This window comes from Nuphar pumila, chromosome 3 (genome assembly GCF_984573655.1).
Source record: "Nuphar pumila chromosome 3, dmNupPumi1.hap1.1, whole genome shotgun sequence".
Lineage (NCBI taxonomy): Eukaryota > Viridiplantae > Streptophyta > Magnoliopsida > Nymphaeales > Nymphaeaceae > Nuphar > Nuphar pumila.
In genome coordinates, this window is record NC_143251.1 from 2,466,968 (window position 1) to 2,490,915 (window position 23,948).

Here is a 23,948-nt window from a genome sequence, read left to right on the forward strand (position 1 = left end):
ATTGTGGGCCGTTGATTTTTTAATCCCTTTAGAAACCTAATATGTATCATAATCACATGATTCAAAACAAGTTTCTTAAGAAAACAAACTGTGTAGATCACATTTGTAACATTTGATCTAGAAAAAATCGATATTTTTTTGAAGAAAAGAGTAATTTCTACTTATTAATTCCTTAACTTCATTAATAGCCAATATTTTTTCATATATATATATATATATATATCAACCAATTAGGGCTCTGCTTGTCTGGTAGGAGCAGAGTGAACGTCACCTTGTATTGGGGGTGTTGCGGGTTCAAAACCAAATGGTATAATTGTATAACTAGCAGGGGTCTGCCTAACCCCAGCTTGCCTTTCAAAAAGAATATATATATATATATATATATATATATATATATATATATATATATATAAGGTTATCTATTTTCTATTTATATATAAAGCAATATAAAAAGTGATTTTTATTCATTAATTCCTTACCCTCTCTCTATTGGTGCGCACCCTCTCTCTGTATTGCCTCAAGGCACCAAGTTTTAGATGGGTTGGTGCTTTAGTTTTTGGAGAGAGAAAAAGAAAAACAAAAGAAATTCAACATTACCATCACTCATGAAGATCAACAAAATGTTGAACGCATGAACTAAACAAAAGCAAAAGCCAAAACAAATAAAAAAAGCAAAAGAGAAAAAGAACATCAGACAGACAAAACGGGCTCACGCAAAAGTCGTTGGCTCAGAGGGCGACAAAAGAGGGGGAGCATCAGCAGGAGGGAGCGGAAGATCACTAAGATACATACGCAGGATCACATAAATATCTACTAAGATTTTATGCACCAGGTTATGAATGCTAACCAGAATTTGACAAAAATGAGCTTCGTTTTGCGTCATCCAAACAAACCACCGACCTTGAACTGATGGGTAAAACCATGCTCATATGGGCAAAACCCAGGGTCCTCAAGTAGGAACCGGCCTGAAAACACTCTGAACCGGTCTGAAACGACCTTGAACTGATCATCTAAGGGTTCAAACTGGTTCTGAACCTTATAAACCGGTACCAAATATAAACAAAAGTTCATAAAACCCTATAACTGTATACCAAAATCCTTGTATCTTCTTATATTTATGAAAATAGGGTCTTAGCATCTCGAAATCGGTGAAAAACTCAAAGGAACCAGTCAAAAATGGCTCTGAACTGGTCCCGAAAAGGATCATATCAGTGGCTGATTAGGCTTGGTTTCAAATAGTGTCTTGTCCCTGCTAAACATGGATCCTACCCGGTCCTAAATAGGATCTGGGTCTGACCCAGTCCAAACTGAACCCGGGCTGGACCCAATCCAAACTGAACTCGGGTATGATTCGGTCCGAATCGGACCCGAGTCTGATCGGGTCCGAAATGGACCCGGGTCTGACCCCATCCTTACTGGACTCAAACTCGACCCGGTCCAAAATGGACCTGGGTCTGACCCGGTTTGAAAAGGACCCGGGTCTGACCTAGTCCAAAAAGGATCCGGGTTGTACCCGATCTGAAAATGGACCCAGGTCTGGCTTGGTCCTAAATAGACCTGAGTCAAACCCTTTGGTCCTGACCTAACAGATCAAACCCAGATCCTGAATGGATCTGGGTCTGAACCGGCCCAAAATGGCACACCCGTTAGGGTTGCCCTTTAAAAAAAATGGATTTCGATTTATGTGAAAACAGAAACTGAAAGTCGTCGCTCTGAAGATGGGGAAGAAGACGAGCAGCCAATGTCGGTGACAAGAAATAGCACTAACGAAGAAAAGACTTCTCAACATCATCGACCAACGACCTGCCGAATGACTTGTCGATGACAGTGTCCATCACGACGGCCAAACACGACGCCATCTATCTCCGGCGACATCAAATCCCCTCTGGCCTCTGGTTCAGAGAATGTCACTGGCGAGGACACCGGTGACTCAGTGACCCAACGACGAACTCACCCCTGACGACCGATAAGGGTTACTGTTTTTTTTTATGGATCTGTCGTCAGAACTTCTTATAAATTGGCGATGCTGCCGGGCAGTCGACGACGTCGACAAGGATGCCACTGCCCCTTCATCTCTCTTGCGAAAAACTACTGACCAAAATCCCCAGCCCGACGGCTGAAAGGTTTTGGTGAAAAGGGGTTTTTTCAACACTGTTTTTTCCGGCGACCAGCGCAACAGGTAAGGAGTTTGCCGCACTCCACCGGCAATCCAGCGGTCTGGCAAAACCCCCTCCCCTGCCAACATCCCACGGCGATCCCTGCGTCGGCAGACTACTCTGCTACCCAACAGCGCAGGTTAAACCCTCGACCCTCTGCACATATTTTTTTTTTATAGAGGGTCGCCTGAGCCAACAACTGTCGGAATGGTTGTCGTCCGACAGCAACAGTTGCCGTCATCCAACAACCAACATTGCCCCACGACAACGGGCGGTCATCGACTAAAATGGCTCTGTCGTCGATGAAGGTTGTCGCTCCATGGTGACAGTATGCCAGAAACGTTGTCGCCTTATCTGTCGTTGTTTGCGACAGACTGCAAGAATGACCGGTGACCCATGTCACCCCATGGTGACATGTCGGTCAGCGGTACTAATGCATGGCGAGAATTCAGACAAACGCCCGAAGGCCCAACGCGCCCGCACGCACAGCAGAATGCGTGGATCGTGGGTCCATAACCCAATGTTGGCAATTTCTGTAAAACAAACACAGAAAGCGTACATGTATTCACCATAAAGCGCGTGCAGGGTATTCAACGTTCTCCTCAACCGGTCGACGCCCATGATGAGCCCAGGCTTTAGGTCGATGGTGAGCAAGACCCTGTACCACGTAAACTGGATGTGGAATTTGGATAGACTTACAGCTACGAATCTCACATCATCTTTGTAGCAGCCTACCCCCCTTATATAATGTGAGAAATAGGCACTTATGTGAATGTGGTTCACGTAACTCTCACCCACTAACCCTATTATGTGGCCTACTAATGGCTGTTAAACCGGGTCACCCTATGGGTTGGACCCAAACTTATTATGTCCAACACTGTCATGATTAAGGTCAGACCAGCCGCTGCAGCCTTGGGTGTTTCCAGTTTGGCCCATTTCTAGTAAAAAATTATTAAGAACAGATCCAAGAAAAACAAAGTATATCATCAGATCCAGTGATCTGGGCCCTCCCAGTATCCCACCACGAGAATATTTGGACTTTAACTTCTCTTGTCATCCCTTTTGTCTATTAACATAAGAAGCCTTAGCCCCCACGGTCGTTTAGGGCAAGTGATGTAGTGGTCAGGAGGTTAACTCCTAAACACGCCAAGAATTGTCCCTCTTGTTAGATTGAAATTAAGGGACTATGAAAAACAGGTTGAAAAAACAATTAAAATTCATGAATAATGTATCATCAAGCTTCCTTTTTATCTCTGTACAGTGAATATATATATATATATATATATATATATATATATATATATATATATATATATATATCAAACAATAAAGCAACCATAAAAACCATAATTAGGATATAGAACTAAGATAGATTCAATCTTAAACTATGATCCAAATATGACTCAAGAGCCAATAAGGATTGGAGATAAATCCAATATGAAATAAGACTTAAAACACAACATGCACTATAATAAGATTCAAACTAAGTTTTAAAAAAAAAATCTCGAATAATCAAAATAGATCTGAATGGATACTAGACCTGGTAGTGTCTCGCTCCGGCTCCTGCATCAGCAAGAATCAGGATGTCCAGAAACCTCAGGAGTCCGATTCTTCTGGGGATCAAACCCATGGCAGGTGTGTAGTGCTGCCAATGGTCCACCAGGTTTGTACTGGTAATGGTAATCTGACCTGACACAAACCTGAATGCCTTGGTATGATCCGTGTAAACATAAAAAAAATGTCAACTGGAATATTATTTATGAGATATAAATATTTTATATGGATTTTTTAGTGAATATATGCTCTTCAAATTATATGAGCTTGAGTTTGAAATTTTATTTTTTTTTACCCAACAAAACCTAAACTGAAACAGATTCGGATTAGATGTTTTAAATACCATATTCAACTAATCTGATGTTGGCTAAACGAATTATATTTTGGATCCAGAGTAAAATGGTGAAAAACTCATACAAGATCCACTTTTTTTATGGGTAAACGTATTTGGATATTTGTCAAATTCAGATATTTGTCGGGATTCAGTTGTAAAAAAATTAAACCATATCCACATCCTATTATAATCGGATATGGTTTTGGCTTACCAAATGCAACTAAATGGAATACAACTTGGTCAGATATGGATAAAATCCTATCCATCGACATCCCTACCAATGATCAGCAAAAGCTCAAGGCCATGTTTAGTTCAGAATTCATGGAACTCGATCCAAATTGAGTTGGGAAAAAAAATATTGATGAATTCGACTAGGATTAGCTTTTACATGTAATTAGGTTTGATTATTATCCGAATTAAGAATCAAAACTGTAAATCAAATCCGAATTTGGTTAGGTATAGGGCATATGGATTTGGGTTCAGTCAGATAACTGATCCAAATCTGAACCGTTGTGTTTATAGGGGTGCAGGTGAGTCGTATCTTTGTCCGATTCTCCCCTGACCGGAGGAAATTTAGACGGATACAACCCATAAAAATAGGTTCTATAAATGGATTAGATTCAGAAAAAAGGACTTTTGGTTCATCCGGATCTGGGTCAGAATTGTATGAAAAAGTAAGATCCAAACTGGGTCAGATTCAATTCCAACTCAACCTGTTTTTTATAAGAAAACCTATATAGCTGATTCATTTTTTGCAGATCCAATGTCAAAGGGAGTCGCATCATATCCAGGTAAGGAATTCTACCATACCATGTGTTCTGAGTTAGACCCAGATCTAAAACCAGACCTACTCATGAAAACTTTGATCAGATTTGGGTTCAGCCCGATCCAACCAAGATCAACCTGTTTGCAACACTACATTGTTATCAGTGAGTTGGAACAGTGTTGGGTCTTCGTGGATCTTCTGCATAATGTTGAAATCATCCATATCAATTATTTTGGATTGGTTTCATGGGTTATCCACAGCCCAGTAATAATTTTGAAAAACCACTCTATGATGAAATCATAGCGAGAAAATGTTTTTTCCCGAATATTTTCGGTGGCCAAAATCTCGTGAGATTCTGAGATTTTTTATGAATCACATGTTTTTCAGCAAAAATGAACAAAAGTGAATTAAAAGTATAAACCAATTTTGATTAATTTTTACAAAGGAAAAAATAATTTAAAAAATAAAAAAACAGAAAAAACAATTTCTTGCAATAATCTTATATGTACCTTTGTGTTGGTGGGCACGGAGTCAGGTTAACGACAGAGCAGGTGCAATCACATTGCACATTTTAGTGTGCAGCTGCACTTGATCTGTCCTCCATTTTCTGTTGAGTCCCACAGTTGATAGGCTATACCCGAGGTCTGTCAGGTACAGCAGCACACTTGAAGTGTGCAAACTAATTGCTCCTATCTGCCCTCAGTCGGACAATTTGGTTTGACATCCCTACCTCTCAAACAGAGGCAGGATCAGGTGCAATCGCATTGCACAAATGCAATGTCCCACTGCACCTGATCTACTTCCATCTATTGTTGTGCTGCCTGTCAGTGTTGTCAGTGTGGGGCCCAAGCAGCACATTGCATTTGTGTAATGCGATTGCACCTGATCCCAGTTCCCCAAACGTGCATGTATGTTGTGTAATTTACAAAAAGGTGCCTTATTGATCAGTTATTAAAAAACACTGATTTAATATTTAAAATATTATATTCAGCCTCTTTTCTTTTTTTTTTTGAGAAAGTTTTATTTAGGAGCCAACCTTCACAAGTTTCTGAAATCTCATGACAACATCCATCATATTGAATTCTTGAATAACAAAAAAGTAAACAGTACTGTGAACTCTTAATGATGAAGGTCGCTATTAGATGAAATTAAGAAATTTTGTTTGGACAAATCATATTTTTAATATCTTTTATTCATTCTTTGTTAAAACACATTAGGCATGTGGCCACGTTTGAGAATGTTGTGCATGTCGTTAGCATTTTGTGGTGACAATGATTGCATGTCTTAGGTCATTGCGGATGTGTTTGACTATTAATATATTAATCATATGAGCTCATATATATGCTATCAGCTATATGCATTCATTCATATTTCAAATTTTGATTTAATTGTTATTTTTTTGTATTTTTAATTAACTTGTAACTAATTTTCATTTTGTTTATGGCGAAAAACTCCACGAGTGCTCAGTATTGCTCATCTAACTTTCCTTTTTCCTTTGTGCCTTCAAGATTAGAGACCTAGCTGCACTAACTCTTCTGGCCATACTTATTATCACTATCTTAGCAACTTAGCAACGTAAAACTCTGTGAGCTTACCCCTTGTTCTTCATGGAGTCACCATGCTGCAGCTTATGCAAGAGGTGACGCCCATAAAATTTAAACCTAGACCGCCTGCCCAGCCGACTAGGCTCCCATCCCACTACGCCAAACCCTTTTTGGGCTGTGCAAGGTCATCCTTAGATCTTGAACTCCAGATGTAACACTTTATTTCAAGATAAATCAAACCACTTTTAGTGAGGTATGCTTAGCCTTTAACTAATTTTTGCTTACTCTTATATTTGTTTTCAATAAATCAAAATGTTGTTGTCCAAACTATTTCAATATTGATTTCACTGAATTTGATTGCACGATTTAAACGAATTAGTGCAAGACTGTCACATTAGGGTACGTTTGGCTGCTCCATTAAAAAATGATGGGTTTCATGTGATTTGAGATCTCACGTAAATTAGAAAGTGACTCATTTGCAAAGGCAAATGAGATTCACTTTCTCACAACTTACTTTTTTTTTTTTACGTCTGTTTGCTTATACAAATGAGATCCACTTTCTCATTCAAATGAGAAAGTAAAGTGACTTTCTTATTCAAATGAGAAAGCGAATCTCATGTGATCCGAACCAAACATGCCCTAAAGATCTTTTTGCTCACGAATTTGGCTTTAAGGCAAAGGTGGTCATCGACTCTGTACCAAAATTGTCTAGAGAGAGAGAGAGAGAGAGTTTAGAGAGTTTCTCTCTCAAATGACTGGGGGCACATCATGTAATCCAACCCATGTGATGTGGTTCGATGGCAGAAGTGATGTAATGCTTAATCATTATGTTTTCCTGATGTGACAAGAAGGAATGAATGCCACATGATGTATACCACGCAAGCCACAGTAGCAAATTTTAATAACTGGAGGAGAAAATCAATGCAACTCAAGGTACAAAAACCATAATGACACCAACAAAGCAAAGAAAAGGCAGTGCAATACCAAACCCTTGGGCAGCGTTTGCTCCCTATCACAAAGATGAAAGACCCTCAAGCCCTATAACATAAAAACTTTAATCCCTACCAACACTGTTACCAACCAGCCCATGCGCATCTTTTCCTGCGATCCGATAAAGGAACTCACTAATTGATGCAAGGAATCTCCACCGTGGGCTCTTCTATAGCCCATGTTGACTAGAGAAAAATAAGCTAAAAAGGTAGGCCCTTTTTTGAGACTAACAACAGAATTTTATAATAATAAAATAAATCAATATATTAATATAGTAGAGTTTCTACTAAGAACGATGAAAAATGTCTTATCTAGTGGATTTTAATAGCAAGACTAAGAGCGTCTAAGTTTTATTTCATAATGTTCCTAGCTTGTACTTTTTCTTTTTCTTTTTCTTTTATTGGCATTACCATTTCTCATAAACAAATTTTCTTAAATAAAGACCATTGAATCACATTTTCGATCCTTTGCATATTAGTAACAATATATGAAATGCCACATGAAATGCAACACTTTTATTGGCCTGCATACGTATGATGAGTCTGTCATATGGTAACAAACTTTATGAGAGTGAATTTTTTTTAAACTACACAAGGTTAATTATCATGTTTTTTCCTTTACTTGGGTCAGCTTGAAGCTACCAACTGACATTGAAGACACATCCCTCCATGTGTCAAGTTAAGTGAAAGGCAGACCCCATCCATTAAGAGGGCACACCTATTAACTAATAAAATTTTGATCAAGAGAGGGGAAGAATACTGAGCCACAAATTTTGACCAACAGCTTGTGACTACTCGGCTCAACTCATCAAAAGCTTATTCAAGCTCATAAATTTTGACAAACTGAGCCACAAGCTGCTGATGAAGGCCACAGAGGCCGAGCATGAAATCAAGGTGTTATATATATATATATATATATATATATATATATATATATATATATATATATATATATAGATAGATAGAGAGAGAGAGAGAACATTCACCATTCAACATTACCAAAATACATCCAACAGAATATTGGATGGGAGAGACAAAGAGAAACATAAGCACCTTACACCCGTTTACTAGAAACTGTATTTTTTCATAATTTTTAATCTTTTTGTTGATCAAACCTAAAATATATAATCTACATGCATTCACTAGTAGAAAAAAAGTTTTGGATCATAATTGTGGTGTGCCTGTAGTCTTTTTTAAGATCTTAAATATCAACACCTCACCTTTGTACCAATGTTTTAGAACTTGAAAAATCATATTTGTACATCCAAAAAACATGATCAAATGTATGATTCCTATAAACAAGTTATGTTGAATACATCCACATGGTCTGATTGAAAAAATGCAGCCTATATATATATATAAGTTGATTGAGATGTGTGGCTTGGAAAATGCAGGTGTAGTGCCCAAATTTTGTTCTTCAGATTTTAAGATTTGAAAAAATGAGCCAGTAGCAGCTCGATTCATTACAAGATTGCGCTCGAATTGGCTCATTAGGAACATGTGTGTGTGTGTCACTACAAGAAAATTGTTAATTAGCGACGGAAATTAGCGACGGATTTTTCCCGTCGCTACTTAGCGACAGATTAGCTAGAGATAGAATCTGTCGCTAATTTGCGACGGATTAGCGAAGAAACGACTTTTATCGCTAATCTGTCGCTACTTAGCGACGGATTAGCGACTGCATGTTTTTGTCGCTACTTTTGATTACAAGAACACCATTTTAGCGACGGATTTAGAGAGGGAACTCTGTCGTCGCTAATCCGTCGCTAATTAGCGACGGCGTAGCGACAGAATATATTCCGTCGCTTTTTTGGTATTTGGGTTTCGCGACGGCTTAGCGACGGAATTTTTCCGTCGCTAAGCCGTCGCTAAATGTCGCGTAAATCCCTAATCTCATCCCTCTTTCTCTTTTCCCTGTTTCGCTGTATTGCTCCCTCCCGCCGCCCGTCGGCTCTCGCCACCGTCCGGCCACCGCCGCTCGCCAGCCGCCGCTCCCCGTCCACCGCTCGCCAGCTGCCGCTCCCCGTCAACCTCCCGCCACCGTTCGCCGAAGCGCAGGTAATATTCTTCTTCTTCTTCTTCTTCTTCTTCTTCTTCTTCTTCTTCTTCTTCTTCTTCTTCTTCTTCTTCTAAACGCAGGGGGTACGCCCCTTCCCTGCCGGAAACGGAGGGGGTTTAACCCCCTGCCGTGCTTTCCGGCAGGGGGGGTCGACCCCCTGCGTTTCCGGCAAGGGGGGTCGACCCCCTGCCGGAAACGCATGGGGGGTCGACCCCCTGCCGGAAACGCATGGGGGGTCGACCCCTCTGCCGTAAAGGCACGACAGGGGGTCAACCCCCCATGCCGGAACTGCCTTTCCGGCAGGGGGTTTAACCCCCTTCCCTGCCGGAAAGGCAGGGGGTTTAACCCCCTGCCGTGCTTTCCGGCAGGGGGGGTCGACCCCCTGCGTTATGCTGCCTAAGTGACTTGTCAAAAAAAAAATCTGTTTTTGAATGCTTATGCTGCCTATATGAATCGTTTGAAAAATAAAATCTGTAGTAGGAATAACATGCTGCCGATGTGTATTGCTTTTGAAAAAAACAATCTGTTATGAGATATATTATGCTGTCTATGTGAATTGATTTCAAAAAAATCTGTTTTTTAATGCATATGCTGCCTATGTAAATCAGTTTGAAAAAAAAATCTTTAGTAGGAATACTATGTTGCCTATGTGTTTGTTTTTAGAAAAAAAATTTGTTATGAGATACCTACGTTGCCTATGTGATCTGTTTTGAAAAGAAATTTTGTTATGGATACCTATGCTGCCCATGTGATCTCTTTTTAAAAAAAAAAAAAGTTATTATGTGATCCCTATGTTGTCCATGTGATTAGCTTGAAAAAAATTTTGTAATATGTGTATATAAGATGTCCATATGGTTTTAAGTGTAGTTTGCATATATGTTGTCCATATGGATTTTAAGTTGAAATTTTTTTTGTAATGTATATATACAAGTTGTCCATGTTGTTCAATTTGTTAGTTTGTTAATGTCTACTGGTAGTTAGTTTTACTTCAATTTGTTTTCTTGAAATCTGGTTAGTTAGAGTATTTCAATCTATTAGTCTTTTATAATTATATTTTTCTTAGATAGATTGGTATTTAATGTTCTCACAATCAATTAGTTAGATTAGGGCTATTTGAATTCTTTATGATAGTGGTGGTTAAACGGAGTTCACATCTTTTCTAGTAAACTAATTGATTGATTTACTATTCCTTTGCTAAGTAGTTCAGATTAGAAATTGTCTATGACTTTATGTTAGTCGACTGGTTCAACATGTTATAGCTGGTTTGTTAAATTAGCATCTTCTAGTTAGATTTGGCTTAACATATATACTATTTTTCTTTTCTCTTCTTTCAATTAGTTAGAGTTGTTTTAATTTGTTTTAATTTTTTTAGTTAGTGTTTCATCTTGTTTCATGATTAGTTAGTTTGTTACTTAATTTGTTTTGTTTTTGTGCAGATTTTTCAACGGAACCAACTCGTGCTCGGCCACCTGTGGTAAGTAAATGACAAAAACAATGCAAATCGGGTAAATACCCGTGGTGAGTAAGTGATGCAAACGTATCACATGTTATTTAATTTATTGAATGCAGCACTTTATTGTTCACACACTCACTTAGTTGTTGATATCTAGGACTGCTTTGTTGGAGTTCGGAGATCATGCTGAGCATGATTTTAATGTAGAAATATGGAAGTGTTCTTATTTTTGGAGTACGGAGTCCATGCTAAGCATGGTAGTAGTTAGTGAGATATTGAAGTGTGTTTGCTGCAGGTACATGTTTGCCATTTATTTGATATGAATGATTATGATGTATTGCAATGTTTGATGTAATTGTATCAATGTTTGCATGTAGTTACTTTCAATTTGATTTTGACTTCCATGTGAAATTTTATAATAAAAGCATGCTTCAAATGATTGTATCATGTCATTAATAGTTTGCACATGAAAATATTAAGTTATCAATGCATGCATCAAAATTCTTGTTATTGTTTGACATAGTATATTGCATGATAAATTTGATATTTTCTTCATCGTCGCATTCTGATTCTTTTTTTCTTAATTCGTTAGGATACTATTCGTAACATCATACGACAGAATGACTGCAAACCGTGAATGGATGTACCGTAGGATAGTGGGCATGCATTTGGTAGTTGCCGATCAAGGCCGCTGGTAGTTACCGTCGCCCCCTTTCTCCGAAATGAGATCAAGGCCGCTGTTCAGGATAGGGGATCTTCGATTCCAGGTCCCTCTCAGGTATAATCACATATATAGTTTTTTTGACTATCTTAAAGCACATCTGAGCATGGTAGAATCACATATAGAGTTTTTCTAGATGCCTTAGAACACATATGAACATGCTATAATCACATATTCAATTTTTTTACTGCCTTAGCACACATATGAGCATGATAGAATCACATATAAAGTTGCTTTGCCTGCCTTAGAGCACATATGAGCATGCTATATTCACATATTCAATTTTTTTACTGCCTTAGCACACATACGAGCATGATCGAATCACATATATAGTTTTTTGCCTGCCTTAAAGCACATCTGAGCATGGTAGAATCACATATAGAGTTTTTTTATATGCCTTAGAACACATATGAACATGCTATAATCACATATTCAATTTTTTGACTGTCTTAGCACACATATGAGCATGATAGAATCACATATATATATATATTTAACTTTTTGTCTGTCTTAGAGCACATATGAGCATGATAGAATCACATATAAAGTTTTTTTGATTGCATTAGAACACATATGAGCATGCTATAATCACATATTCAGTTTTTTGACTGCCTAAGAACACATATGAGCATATTATAATCACATATTCTGTTTTTTGACTGCCTTAGCACACATATGAGCATGCTATAATAACATATAGAGTTTTTTAACTGCCTTAGAACACATATGAACATGTTATATATCATTTATGATAGAATCACATATAAAATTTTTGGCTTTGCCTGCCTTAGAGCACACATGAGCATGCTATATTCACATATTCAATTTTTTTACTGCCTTAGCACACATACGAGCATGATCGAATCACATATATAGTTTTTTGCCTGCCTTAAAGCACATCTGAGCATGGTAGAATCACATATAGAGTTTTTTTAGATGCCTTAGAACACATATGAACATGCTATAATCACATATTCAATTTTTTGACTGCCTTAGCACACATATGAGCATGATAGAATCACATATAGAGTTTTTTTATTGCCTTAGATCACACATGAGCACATGATAGAATCACATATAGTGTGTAATTTATTTCATTATATTTTGTTTATCAATACTGACTGTTCTTTTCTTGTGTAGGCTGCTAGCGATAATCAGGGTAGTGGAGCTGAAGGGACAGATAAAGACAATGAACAAGAAGACGCACAAAATCTTGGCGATGATTAGAGGACTTTGTTGAAGAAGTTCTATTTTTTTTATTTTTCCTAATTGTAATTGTTGAATTGTAAATAATTAAACCTCTTAGTTTTAAGGTGGAACGATTAATTATTATAGATACTTGTTATATGAATTTTTTTGTGTGGTTTGTTTTTTATTTACAGGAAATATAAATTGTACAGGAAATATAAATTGTACAGTTCTCCGTAATTAATTTTTAAATAAATTTTTTTTGATTTTTTTTCGTTTTTGCGACGGATTAGCGACGGATGATTCCGTCGCTATTCATATTAATCTAGCGACGGCTTAGCGACGGAATTAAATCCGTCGCCACGCCGTGGTCGCCGTTTAGTACCGGCGGATTGGCGACGGAATATAGCGCTCGTTATTCCGTCGCAATTAGCGACGGACTTGGCGACGGAATTATTCCGTCGCCAGTTAGCGTCGAAATATTCGCGACGTAAGCATACTGTCGCCGCGTTGTCGCTAATCCGTCGCTAACATAGTTAGCGACGGATTAGCGACGGAAGGTGGTCGTCGCTAATCTACTGCTTTGTTGTAGTGTGTGTGTGTGAGAGAGAGAGAGAGAGTCAATTTAACATTATGGATATGTTGTGCATGGTCAATTTGTTAAGAATCTACACTTAATCGTGTTTAACCACAGAAAAGAAAAAGTTTTTATGAGTCGAGAATATTCGAAACATTTGTGGCTGTTAATCACCGAAAAATCCACACACGTCAGAAATAATTGGGAGATCAGAATATCGATCCTCACTGTATAAACCATGTAGATCGTATCGACAGGGTTAGATTCACCGAAAAAAAAAACAAAGATTTGCCAAGTCCTTTGAAAATACAAACTATTGCAGCAAATCTTTTGGCTACGTACAGATGCGTGGCATCCACTTATAAATGACACACTATCACAAAGAATAATCCACACAAGTACCCAAGACTGGTAAATGACCGACCGAGTGTGGCCTGCTAAGCTTGGTTCGGCTGAAACTGATCTCGAGCTTGAGTTCCTAATGAGCTAATTCGAGCGCAAGCTTGTAATGAGTCGAGCTGCTACTGACTCATCTTTTTTAAATCTTAAGGAAATTCTCAAAAAGGTACCTAAAGTTTCGGCATTAATCAAAACTGACCTAGGTTTTGGAAAATTTTAAGAACACACCTAAAAAGTTACGTGGTTAATTAAAAAAACCTAGGAGTTTACTATCTTCATGTTTGCTGGTAAATGTGATATGAAATTGCCATTTTACCCTGAATATTATATTTTAAAAAATTCACCTAAAAAAAGAGGAAAGGAATCTTCAAAGGGTTAACATGTAAATTAACTCTCTTAACTCATCTTGGGTTAGTGAGAACTTACGTTAAATAGATGAAAGTTTGTTTTTGACTAATGCAAAAATTTAGGTGTCCGTTTAAAAGTTTTCAAAACTTAGGTGTGTTTTTTATTAATCCCCAAACTTTAGGTGTGTTTTTTTTTTATTTTCCTAAATCTAAAACCCTAAGAATAAAATTTGAGCACTCCACCTACATTTTCCAAGCCACACATCACAATCAACTTATATATATATATATATATATATATATATATATATATATATATATAGAGAGAGAGAGAGAGAGAGAGAGAGAGAGTAATGCTATGGTGCTCAGGGAGTACCTACTCCCACATAATAGAAATCCCGGTTGTAGGTTGAATCTTCTTAATTAAACCTTATTGATGTACTCAACATAGTTTATTTGATAGGAATCATGCTTTGGATTATGTTATATATATATATATATATGTGTGTGAGAGAGAGAGAGAGACAAAGAAAGAGAGATCATAGAGTATTTGGTACCCTTTCATAGTGAAAGGTTGTTTTGACCAAATCAAACCTCATGAATGCGTTCAATATGATCAAAATAGTGGGAACCAACTTTTCGATTATACTTTTGACGTAAAAAAACAATTTTATCAGGATTAACAATTTGATACATAGATGTTGGTTTTAGAACCCTAACAAAATCTTATATACATGTTGGAATAACATGATCCAAGCATCGATGAGTGTAGATCACACCTGAAGGGTCAGATGTGTTCAAAACAAAAAAAAAATGTGACCTTTTTTTTACTAAGAGGTTCCTTACCCTTCAATAGTTTTGAAAATGGATTCACGGCCGACACTGATTCTGACAACATTGGTTTATTGAGATGTGTGTCTTGGAAAAAGTAGGTCTCAAAGTTCATTCTTAAGATTGAAAACATTGGTTTATTCTTAAAATGTTTTTAATGAGTCAGCAGCAGCTCGACTCATTACAAGCTTGGTCTTGAATTTGCTCGTTAGGAACTCGTGCTCAAGTTCAGTTTTAGCTTTATTGAACCCTAAGCTAAGCAAGCCAAGCTCAGGTCGTTTATGAGTCTTGGGTACTTGTGTGGACCTTTCCGTGTGAGAGGGATACATATCATATTTATGTATCAAAGGATACCACGATAAAACTGAAAAATGTGTCATTCATAGAAGAGCAGATCCAGTACTTGGCCCAGTACGTTGCTGAGGTACTCCCTTAGATGAGGAGGCGTGTGAGTGGATGCCACGCATCTCTCTTAACCCGACCATCAACACTGCATGGTACTCTGTCAGATCACTAGATATACTCTTCATTTATGGCATTTAAGTTGATGAGTTGATGGGTGTCATTTTTTTTACCATGTTAAAGTGTTTCCATCATGTATCGCACTCATCTTCGTGCGACACTGTGAACTTTTCGAGTAAGATTTTCATCCCAGGCTAACTTCTCTGGCATTCCCGTATCCGTCCAACCTTGATCTGCTACTCTCCACTGTCAGTCTGATCTGAAAACCATTCGACACCACATCCTCCTTGCATATATGTTTAGCCGTACAACACCGGCCAAATAATGTATTGGTAGGTGCGCCCTACCACCATCCCTCCCTCTCTTGCTTCATAATATAAAAAGTGTAACTGGATTTCAGTGTAGTAGCTAACCCCAGAACAATAAAGTTTACATCTGTAAGAGGCGAGATCATTTCAGTGGGTTGGTGGGATTTGAGTGAGGCAAGCATGTCCCTGGCTCTATGGAACCGTAGTCAGAAAACACCCATCTGCTCAAAAATTAATTTCTTGCACTAAAACAAGATTTAGAAAATGAGAGAGCTCAGAACAAGGGAATCTGAGAGCCTGCATTCACTGTCTGTGTTGTACACTTTCGTTTAAAAAATAAGTTACTGCAACAGTTGAAATGGTGTTTCTCATGATTTATACCCCTCTGTACACCCCCATGGTCCCACTGTCCCTTCTTGGGACAGCAGCGCGTGCATATAACTGCACCATGTCGGGTGATAAAATTCATGTACTCCTTTTTACCCTCCTAGAAAATCACCAAGAAAATGAAGAGCAAAGATGATCCAGTAAAAGAAGGGATAAAAAAGAATGATGCCCACATGCCCATGTGATATAACTAGATAAAAGCCTAGTAGATTCCCTTGTTTCTTTGTATATATATTGAACTCCTGGCTACTGGAAATTTGTCTCTACACATAGGGCAAGGGAAGATATTGCCTCTTCTCTCTAGTTCTCTCATGGGTTTTGGTCAAAATTAGATATGTTTAAAGTTCTTCTGGTTGTTGGGCTTGTATCTGATGAGGTATCATGCTAGATTTAGTTTTGTTTATGAGGCTTTGATTTCTTGGACAATTGTCAGGGTGTCGTACAGAATTCAGCGGGACATGTGACTTTTAAGAGTAGATGTTCAGCTTTGCTGTGTTTGGTTTGAGCATAGAGACAGGGTCTAAAAGTTTTGTGTGTCTCAACTTGTTCCCTGTTTCATTCGAGTCACGAGAGCCCTTCATCCTTTTTCTTTTAATAAGTTGAACTCTTCGATGTTTTCGTCTGTTTCTTGTGAGTTGCTGTTGAATGAACCGCTCCAAGTATCATCAGCAGTGTCCTGCATTGGATGAGGTATGATTTGTAAGGTTCTGTCCATTTCCTGAGTCGATCCTTTTCTCATAGTTCAACTTGATATGGTTTCGTGACCCAGATAATAAAAAAGAATCGTTGTTTCATTGCTTTCCCTTGTCACATTTTTTCTGCAATTACTTGATATGTTAGGGAACATGGAGGCCTGTCATTGGCATGTTATGGAAGGTAGAAGCTTGTAGTCTTGATTTTCCATGCTGGTGTTCATTATGATGATCATTTTGTGGTCGATTCTATATTAGCAACAGTATTTGCACTTCTTGGTCATGAAACTTCTGTTCAATTTGAAGGAATCTTTTGTGAAATGTTTATCTTTCAGCAATTCACTCACGTATGTTTTTCTCATGGACTTCATTTTGGGAATTCCTTTTCCCTTGTTTACCTCTCTGTAGGTTGCACTGAAACCATGAATGAGATGTTTCTTTTCAGGGTCTAACTATTTCAAATGAACCTTTAATCTTTGCATGGCTATGTTCAAATACTAGTTTTAGAGGGTGATAGACGAATCTCATTAATTTCATCGTCTTCCTCAGCAATTTTCATGTGTAAGTGGAGGTATTGACGTGCGGATAATGGACATGAACTTCCTGTAGGTTGATTTATTTTCTGCATGTATTATGCATCCGCACTTGAAATTTATGAGTGGGACTGCTGAAAAGATTATCACCATGTTTGCTGAGCAATCTCTAGAGAACAAAACAAGTACCTTTTATAACATTATCCTGAGGGAATTCTGTTCATTCGACAGATTTCCAAAAACCCCTTCCCAATGGTGAACAGCAGTTGTCAGATATACAAAACAAGGCATTTAACATGCGAAACTGGATAGGATCATCTGCTCCCAGGGTTATGCTTGACTTTATCAATGAAACATAGTTCTAGTGCAGAAAGAAAGGATGATTAGCAGCAATGGGAGTTGCTTCTATGTAAATTTTCCGACATCCACTAGGAAGCAAAAGGATATGTGTGCCTTTAAGACTGTTGTTGGATGAGGCACATCTGTACCACAGACAACACTCATGGTATCATGTTTTCCTCAACAATGAAGTAATAGCTACATGTTCCTGCTGCTCCAGATGATCTTTTTTTTATAATAGCTCCAGAAAATCAAGCTTTGATGAATTTATTAAGGTAAAAAGAGCAGGCATGAGAATGATAATTGGTTTGGTCTTGGCACTTGGATTGTCGGAGTAGATCAGATTAAGACTCATGACAAAGGAAAAACAAAGGAAAGAATTGGAAAAGGACAAGAAAATGGATGGCTCTGATTATTTCTGTGAACATGTCAGGTTGAACCAACACAAATGGGCAGGTCAGCCAAAGTCTTGGGTCACATTCTACGTTTTGAACTGCACCCTGTCATTCGCCTAAGCCTCCGGCCCATGCTCAGACTCCTAAGATATCCACAATGAAGATGGTTTGAACTGGTGTATTTCAGAAAATGCCTTGAAAATTTGTTCATGACACTAACCATGGATAAAGTGTTCATTATAGAAATCTGTAGATGTGAATTAATCGTACTGAAAATTTCTTCATATAATATTAACCATGGACAAAGTATTCATTGGTAAAAAACTTTATATGTGCATTACTTGTACTGCTATATGGAACTGTTCAATTTTTATGTTAGGTGACGATCTTCTTGAATCATGTTAGTTATGATAGTTATCAGAGGATATCTGCTTGAATTAAATGGCAGTTGAGCTTGTGGTCATTGATTGTGTGTCATTTGTTTTTTTCATGAGGAGAAACTTAGCTTTCACATGTTTCTCAGCTGCCAATAATATGTGTCACCACGCACTATTTTTAAAAATATTTTTCCAGTTTCACTGCATATTGTTTAATCCTATTTGCAGGTTGTCTTAAGATGTATCGTATTAGCTCTGACATCATTACTTTCTGTTTTACTAAATTAGATGCTTTTGAGGTCTTAGTCATCATATTGGTACTTGTTTGTGGCCATATTTCTGTGCTTTTTACCTTTACACCTTATGGTCTTGTTGTAGGTAAAGGAATAGTATCAAGATCCAATATTCTCTTTTCAGTTAAGACAGACCTAATTCAAGAAAACACTGATGTCTTTCCTACCTTTTAGAAAAAGGTTTCAGTGTTTCACTGAAATAAACTTCAAGCACTGATATCAGCTACTTCGTCCAAACATGGAGAGGCATTTGAAGCAGTATGAGAAAGAATGCTTGAAGACAGCTATGCTTAAGCATGAAGAAACATTTAAAAAGCAGGTGAACACTGGTTTTATTTTCCTCCAAAACAGTCCCATTCTCCTTTTATTCTTCAGTTATGTTTCGGAAATTCATTTTGCTTGGCTCTCAATAGTCAATACCAAATGAGGATTTTCCTAGGTGTAGTTGCATTATTAAGATTTGCTTAACGCCAACATCTTTTTACTGAACAAGTGCAGATATGTGAGCTCCATCGCCTGTATCAAGTTCAGAAAATACTAATGAATGACATGAAAAACAAAGAGATGATTCAACGTACAACCACTGCACACTCCACATATTCACAGCATTTTAGTGTGCATAGAAGGCTAAGCTCACAAGATACTAGATTCCAATCCCAGTATACACCAAGGACACAAATGATGATTGATCTGGAGCACCCTGCTGAGGACTTTATTATGGAAGATGCAGAAGATGCTGCACTAGAAAGCGAGTTTGAACAAGAGACTGATATTGAACTGACCTTGAGCACTGGATGTAGCAACAAGAAGAAGAAGGGAGAACCCATACACTGGAATATTGGTGCATCCTTTCCTTCTATATGTACTAAATTTGACACTAGCAAAATTCCAGTTGTTGGAAGGCATCCAAGGTTAAACTCAAGGGAGAGGCTAACAGGGCCCAACTGGGAAAGCTTCCGGAACGAGCAGAAGAAAACTTACAATGATGAGGGACTTTCAAGAAAAAAAGGAAAATCAATTTGGCTTTTTCCAGTGTTGAGTTTGAATGCGACATAAACATGATATATGCAGTTTCTCTCTTGAATTCAAAGTCATTTTTCTTCCTTGTAGCCGTATTCCACATTAACTATTCTTGACTAATACATCCAAAAGTATGCTGAGCATTGAAATTTTTGTACAGATTTAGGATATACTGACATTAGGTAAAAGACTTTCATATTTTAACTGAATTCACAAATCATATATATAGTTGTGCACACAGGGAAAATGGATAACTGGTGCTACTTCTGGTAAAGCTCCAGAAAGAAAATGAAGAGATGGTATATATACCATATTTCTTGGTTTATGCAAAAATACTGACAATTAATATTACAGTTGTGAAATTTATAATTAACTGGTGAATCGTAAAATATATTAAAATGAAAGCCGATGAAGAAGCTTCTGTTCATCTTTTTGTCTAACTCACCAACTCTTTAGCTGTAGGTCTTGTGACTATATATTATTGCACTAATTTTGCTTCACAGAGGTTTCTTCATAACCTGAATTGTTTTGTTTTATCTATTTTCACTCTGTAATTCATTAGTTGATGATCAGGATACCTGCATTTTCATAGCCATCACTCTATATCCAAAATTGCAAAGTATTATTCTCTAATTACTTTGAATCAAGTTAATGATCATTTTAAAACCCAAGAGATTCTCTTCCGGTGGATGAACCTAAGATCCAACAATTGATACTGGAGTTTTTGACTTGCCATGTTTATCTTTAAATCTTATTGATAGCTAAGGTTTTGCTTCTATAATAAAATTTTGCATAATGGTACGAGGGCTGACATAGAAGAATTGCAATAGAAGGTCCAAATGCTTATCAAATACAAAGTTAAATTGGAAGTAAATAAGAAAACATGAAGTTTTAAGAATAAAAGGGAAATGGCAACCTTTTAGTCCACAGTTGAGAAGCATGCCCCAGGCAGTTCATGGCAAAAGTTTGCCAGCCATACATCACTGTGGAGGAGCAAAATTCATAATCTAACAAACCAATATGTGAGGATGCATAAGAATCAAGTAATAAGAAAGGAAGTGGTATGGAAAGCTTACTTTGCACATTATGAATGTTTGTCTGTATCACTGGTACTTAGACCAGCACTAATCGTGAGAGATGGTATTTAACAGCCAAGAAAACCGATTCTAAAGAATGGCGTGCCACCATTTTCAATGTCATTGATTGTAATCATAGATTCCTGCTAGACATTCTTGCTAATTAGTTGTTGTTTCGAAATTTCACAGTGATAGTGTAATGACCCGAACTGGCCTCTCGAGCCTGGGTTCGTGAACGTTAATTCCCAGAGAAAAATTACCAAAACAACCTTGAAATTAAGCCAATTTCTTTTTTATAGCATGGTTCACATAACTATCATGTCCATGTCCAACATTAATACTAACCATCCATATCCAACAAAACAAAAGGTTCAAATTACACATTCCAAATAAAAATGAAAAGTAAAACAAAGTACTCCATAGTACTTCAAATCACCAGCAGTCGAGTCTGAGTAACAAGTCATGTCTTTTTTACTACAGCGCTTTCTGATCCTATAGTTATAACCAAGGGGGGTGAGTCTAAAATATAGTAAGATTTTATTTACAAATATAAGACATGACCTTTATAACTGTAGTGAGCTCTAAGCTCCTAGTCTGAGTTTAATTCTCTGGCTAGCACACATGTTATTTATACATTTTATCTTATTTTTATTGTTTTTCTTACCTTTTCTTAATCATTCCTTATTTCTAGATTAGACATTTCTCAATGTCGTCCTCTAAACTAATCAGATATTCCGGAAATAACTTCTTAGGGCGTAGTAACCTATATAGACAACTCCAGAGTCTACGGTATTGGCTAGACATATGAACTACTCCACAACAACATTGTCTAAACCTGTTCAGACTATGGACTTCCAATCGCTACAGCTTTACTCACTGGTTGCAAGCTGGAGAGCCTAATATGTCCATCAGTGGCTAGCTAAAGAGCCCAAAGAGCTATACCTGCCCTAAGGTATCCAATGAGCTATACCTGATCCCAAGGTTTGTGGTTCATGTTACTTCCTACATGTGTCTTATAGGTAATGTTTGCACTTACAAGGGTGCTCTAGGAATTCCTAAAGATCTCAAGTACGAACGAAGTACACATACCTTTAACAAATTCGTATACCATGTCCTCTCTAGTAGAGTTCTTTTATTTCTCTCTATGTTGTTACCTTATGTACATTATTTATTTTCTTTTTTTTTTCATTTCCTTTCACAATGTTAGTGTGTTATACAGTTTTAAATATATGTTCACTAACTAGTATCCAACATATAATCACATCGGCATGTTACAATCCTAAGGATAACAATCCATCACATCCTAGAATATATTATGAGAAACCTGAAACTCTACCTCTTTTTTCTCATAGCTTTGCCTTCTATTTTTATTTTTCACAATATATTACATGTATGAAACTACCATCCTCATTTTCACACCAAAATTATTTGTAATACAATCATATCATCTGCTAAATTATGACATGATCAACATGCATCTTATTGAAAATATCAAAAATATAGATTCCTAGGCATGCAATTCAGTTTATTTATTCATAAACATAAAATAATCAACATAATTCTAAAGCATGCGAAATCACATAACAAGATGCATTTATGAACAAACCTGCATCTTATTTATCTAGGGAGTTATTTGCAAATGTTTTTTTACCTTGAAAGCAAGAATGGATATCTCACCCTACAGTCGAATCTTTTGTAGTCATTGAATTTGTTTATCACACAAATACTCACTAAATTTACCAAATGACATTTTCTTTATTCATAAAATTACTAAACTACCATTTCCAAAGATAGTATGTCAAACCTCAATTTCTGTGTTGCGTGTTTGATCATCAAAACTGGACAGACAAATTCTTTTTTGTGTTCTGGTTCTAATACACTTAACCACACTTGATTCTGAGTAGAGAGTGAAGAGTTATGCCCGATTTACCGAAATAGGTAGAACGAGGGCAAAATGGTTATTTCACCTCTCAAGAGGGTCTCGATCCGAATAACAAGATTTGCAAGGGATCTAGCCAACCTTCTGGGTCTGATTCTTTATTCTGGATTAGATTTGCTTTGGATTTGTATCCTATAGGTTAAACTCAAAATAGGTATATATATAATTTATTTATCATTCTTAACCAATTGAACCAGGTTGGCCTATTGGTTAGGGGTAGTTACCTTTTTATAAGAGATTGGAGGTTCAAATCCTAACTCCACTCTCTTATGCCCTTTTTTTTATTTTTACTACTCACGCATTCTTGGAACCACTGAACCTAACCTAGACCTAGCCAGGTCTGGGTTCAATCCAAACTGAACCTAAATTGGTTCAGTCCATGTTCTTCTCTCAGATTTAGGTAGACTGGATCCAGATCAAGTATGGTTTTTTCGTTCTAAACTAGACTTGAAACACAGATCCAATCCTTGCTTCATATACTGGATCCAGGTCAGGTACAACTGGTCTGAACCTGGTTCATTTAGGGCTTGGTACAACATGGACCTAAACCTGATCTAGTTTGGGTTTGGCCTTAAGTGGATCCAAACCTGATTAGTTCTAGGTTTGGTCTGAACTAGATCCAAATCTAATCGGTTATAGGTTTGGTCCAACTGGATTCAAACTTGACCCAATTGGTGATAGGAAACTGAGACAGTCAGTGTCGGTTTTTCTATATATATATTTTTTCTTACCACATGGTTCAAAACTCACCCAGACTGAGTTGGTCTCGGTGCAGACCCACCTGACCCGGTCTGGGCTGCACCTAGACCGAGGTCTTGGCCAACTCAATATGGTTAAAACTCGGACGGAGTTGGTCGAGTATTTTCACAAACCGAGACAGAGAGCTCAACTCTGTGTCTAGTTTTTTTTTTCTTCTGAACCGAACTGAGTCTAAGTGAAACCCAGACCAAGACGGTATGTACTATAGGCCAAGACAGACAACTCGACCCTCTATTTGATGGGACTCAAGGCAGAGAGCTCAGATCTTTATCTCATCCCATCCCTATAACCAGACCCAGACTGAATCAGTCTATTTTGCAGGCTGAGATAGAGAGGTAAGATCTCTATCTCATCCTTTCCTTGTGACTAGACCCATACCAAGTCGCTTCATTCTGCATACTGAGATAGAGAGTTACAACTCTCTGTCTTACCTGGTATATGACCAGACTT

General features: G+C 37.5%; 1 protein-coding gene across 1 annotated transcript; it reads left to right on the forward strand.

Annotated features, from left to right (window-relative positions):
- Positions 1–16,920: 16,920 nt before the first annotated feature.
- On the forward strand, positions 16,921–19,791 carry LOC149841625 (uncharacterized). Its single transcript, XM_089998491.1, has 4 exons — positions 16,921–16,951; positions 18,640–18,728; positions 18,928–19,023; positions 19,203–19,791. Exons 1-4 carry the CDS (start codon positions 16,921–16,923, stop codon positions 19,758–19,760), a joined length of 774 nt encoding a protein of 257 aa, XP_089854617.1. The 3' UTR covers positions 19,761–19,791.
- Positions 19,792–23,948: the final 4,157 nt, after the last annotated feature.

Bases quoted from the DNA above. Each gene is read 5' to 3' on its own strand.
- LOC149841625 (XM_089998491.1), top strand. From the start codon at position 16,921: ATGGAGGCCTGTCATTGGCATGTTATGGAAG. The intron at 16,952-18,639 runs GTAGAAGCTTGT...TCCTATTTGCAG, and splicing joins TCATTGGCATGTTATGGAAG to GTTGTCTTAAGATGTATCGT. The intron at 18,729-18,927 runs GTACTTGTTTGT...CACTGATATCAG, and splicing joins AGGTCTTAGTCATCATATTG to CTACTTCGTCCAAACATGGA.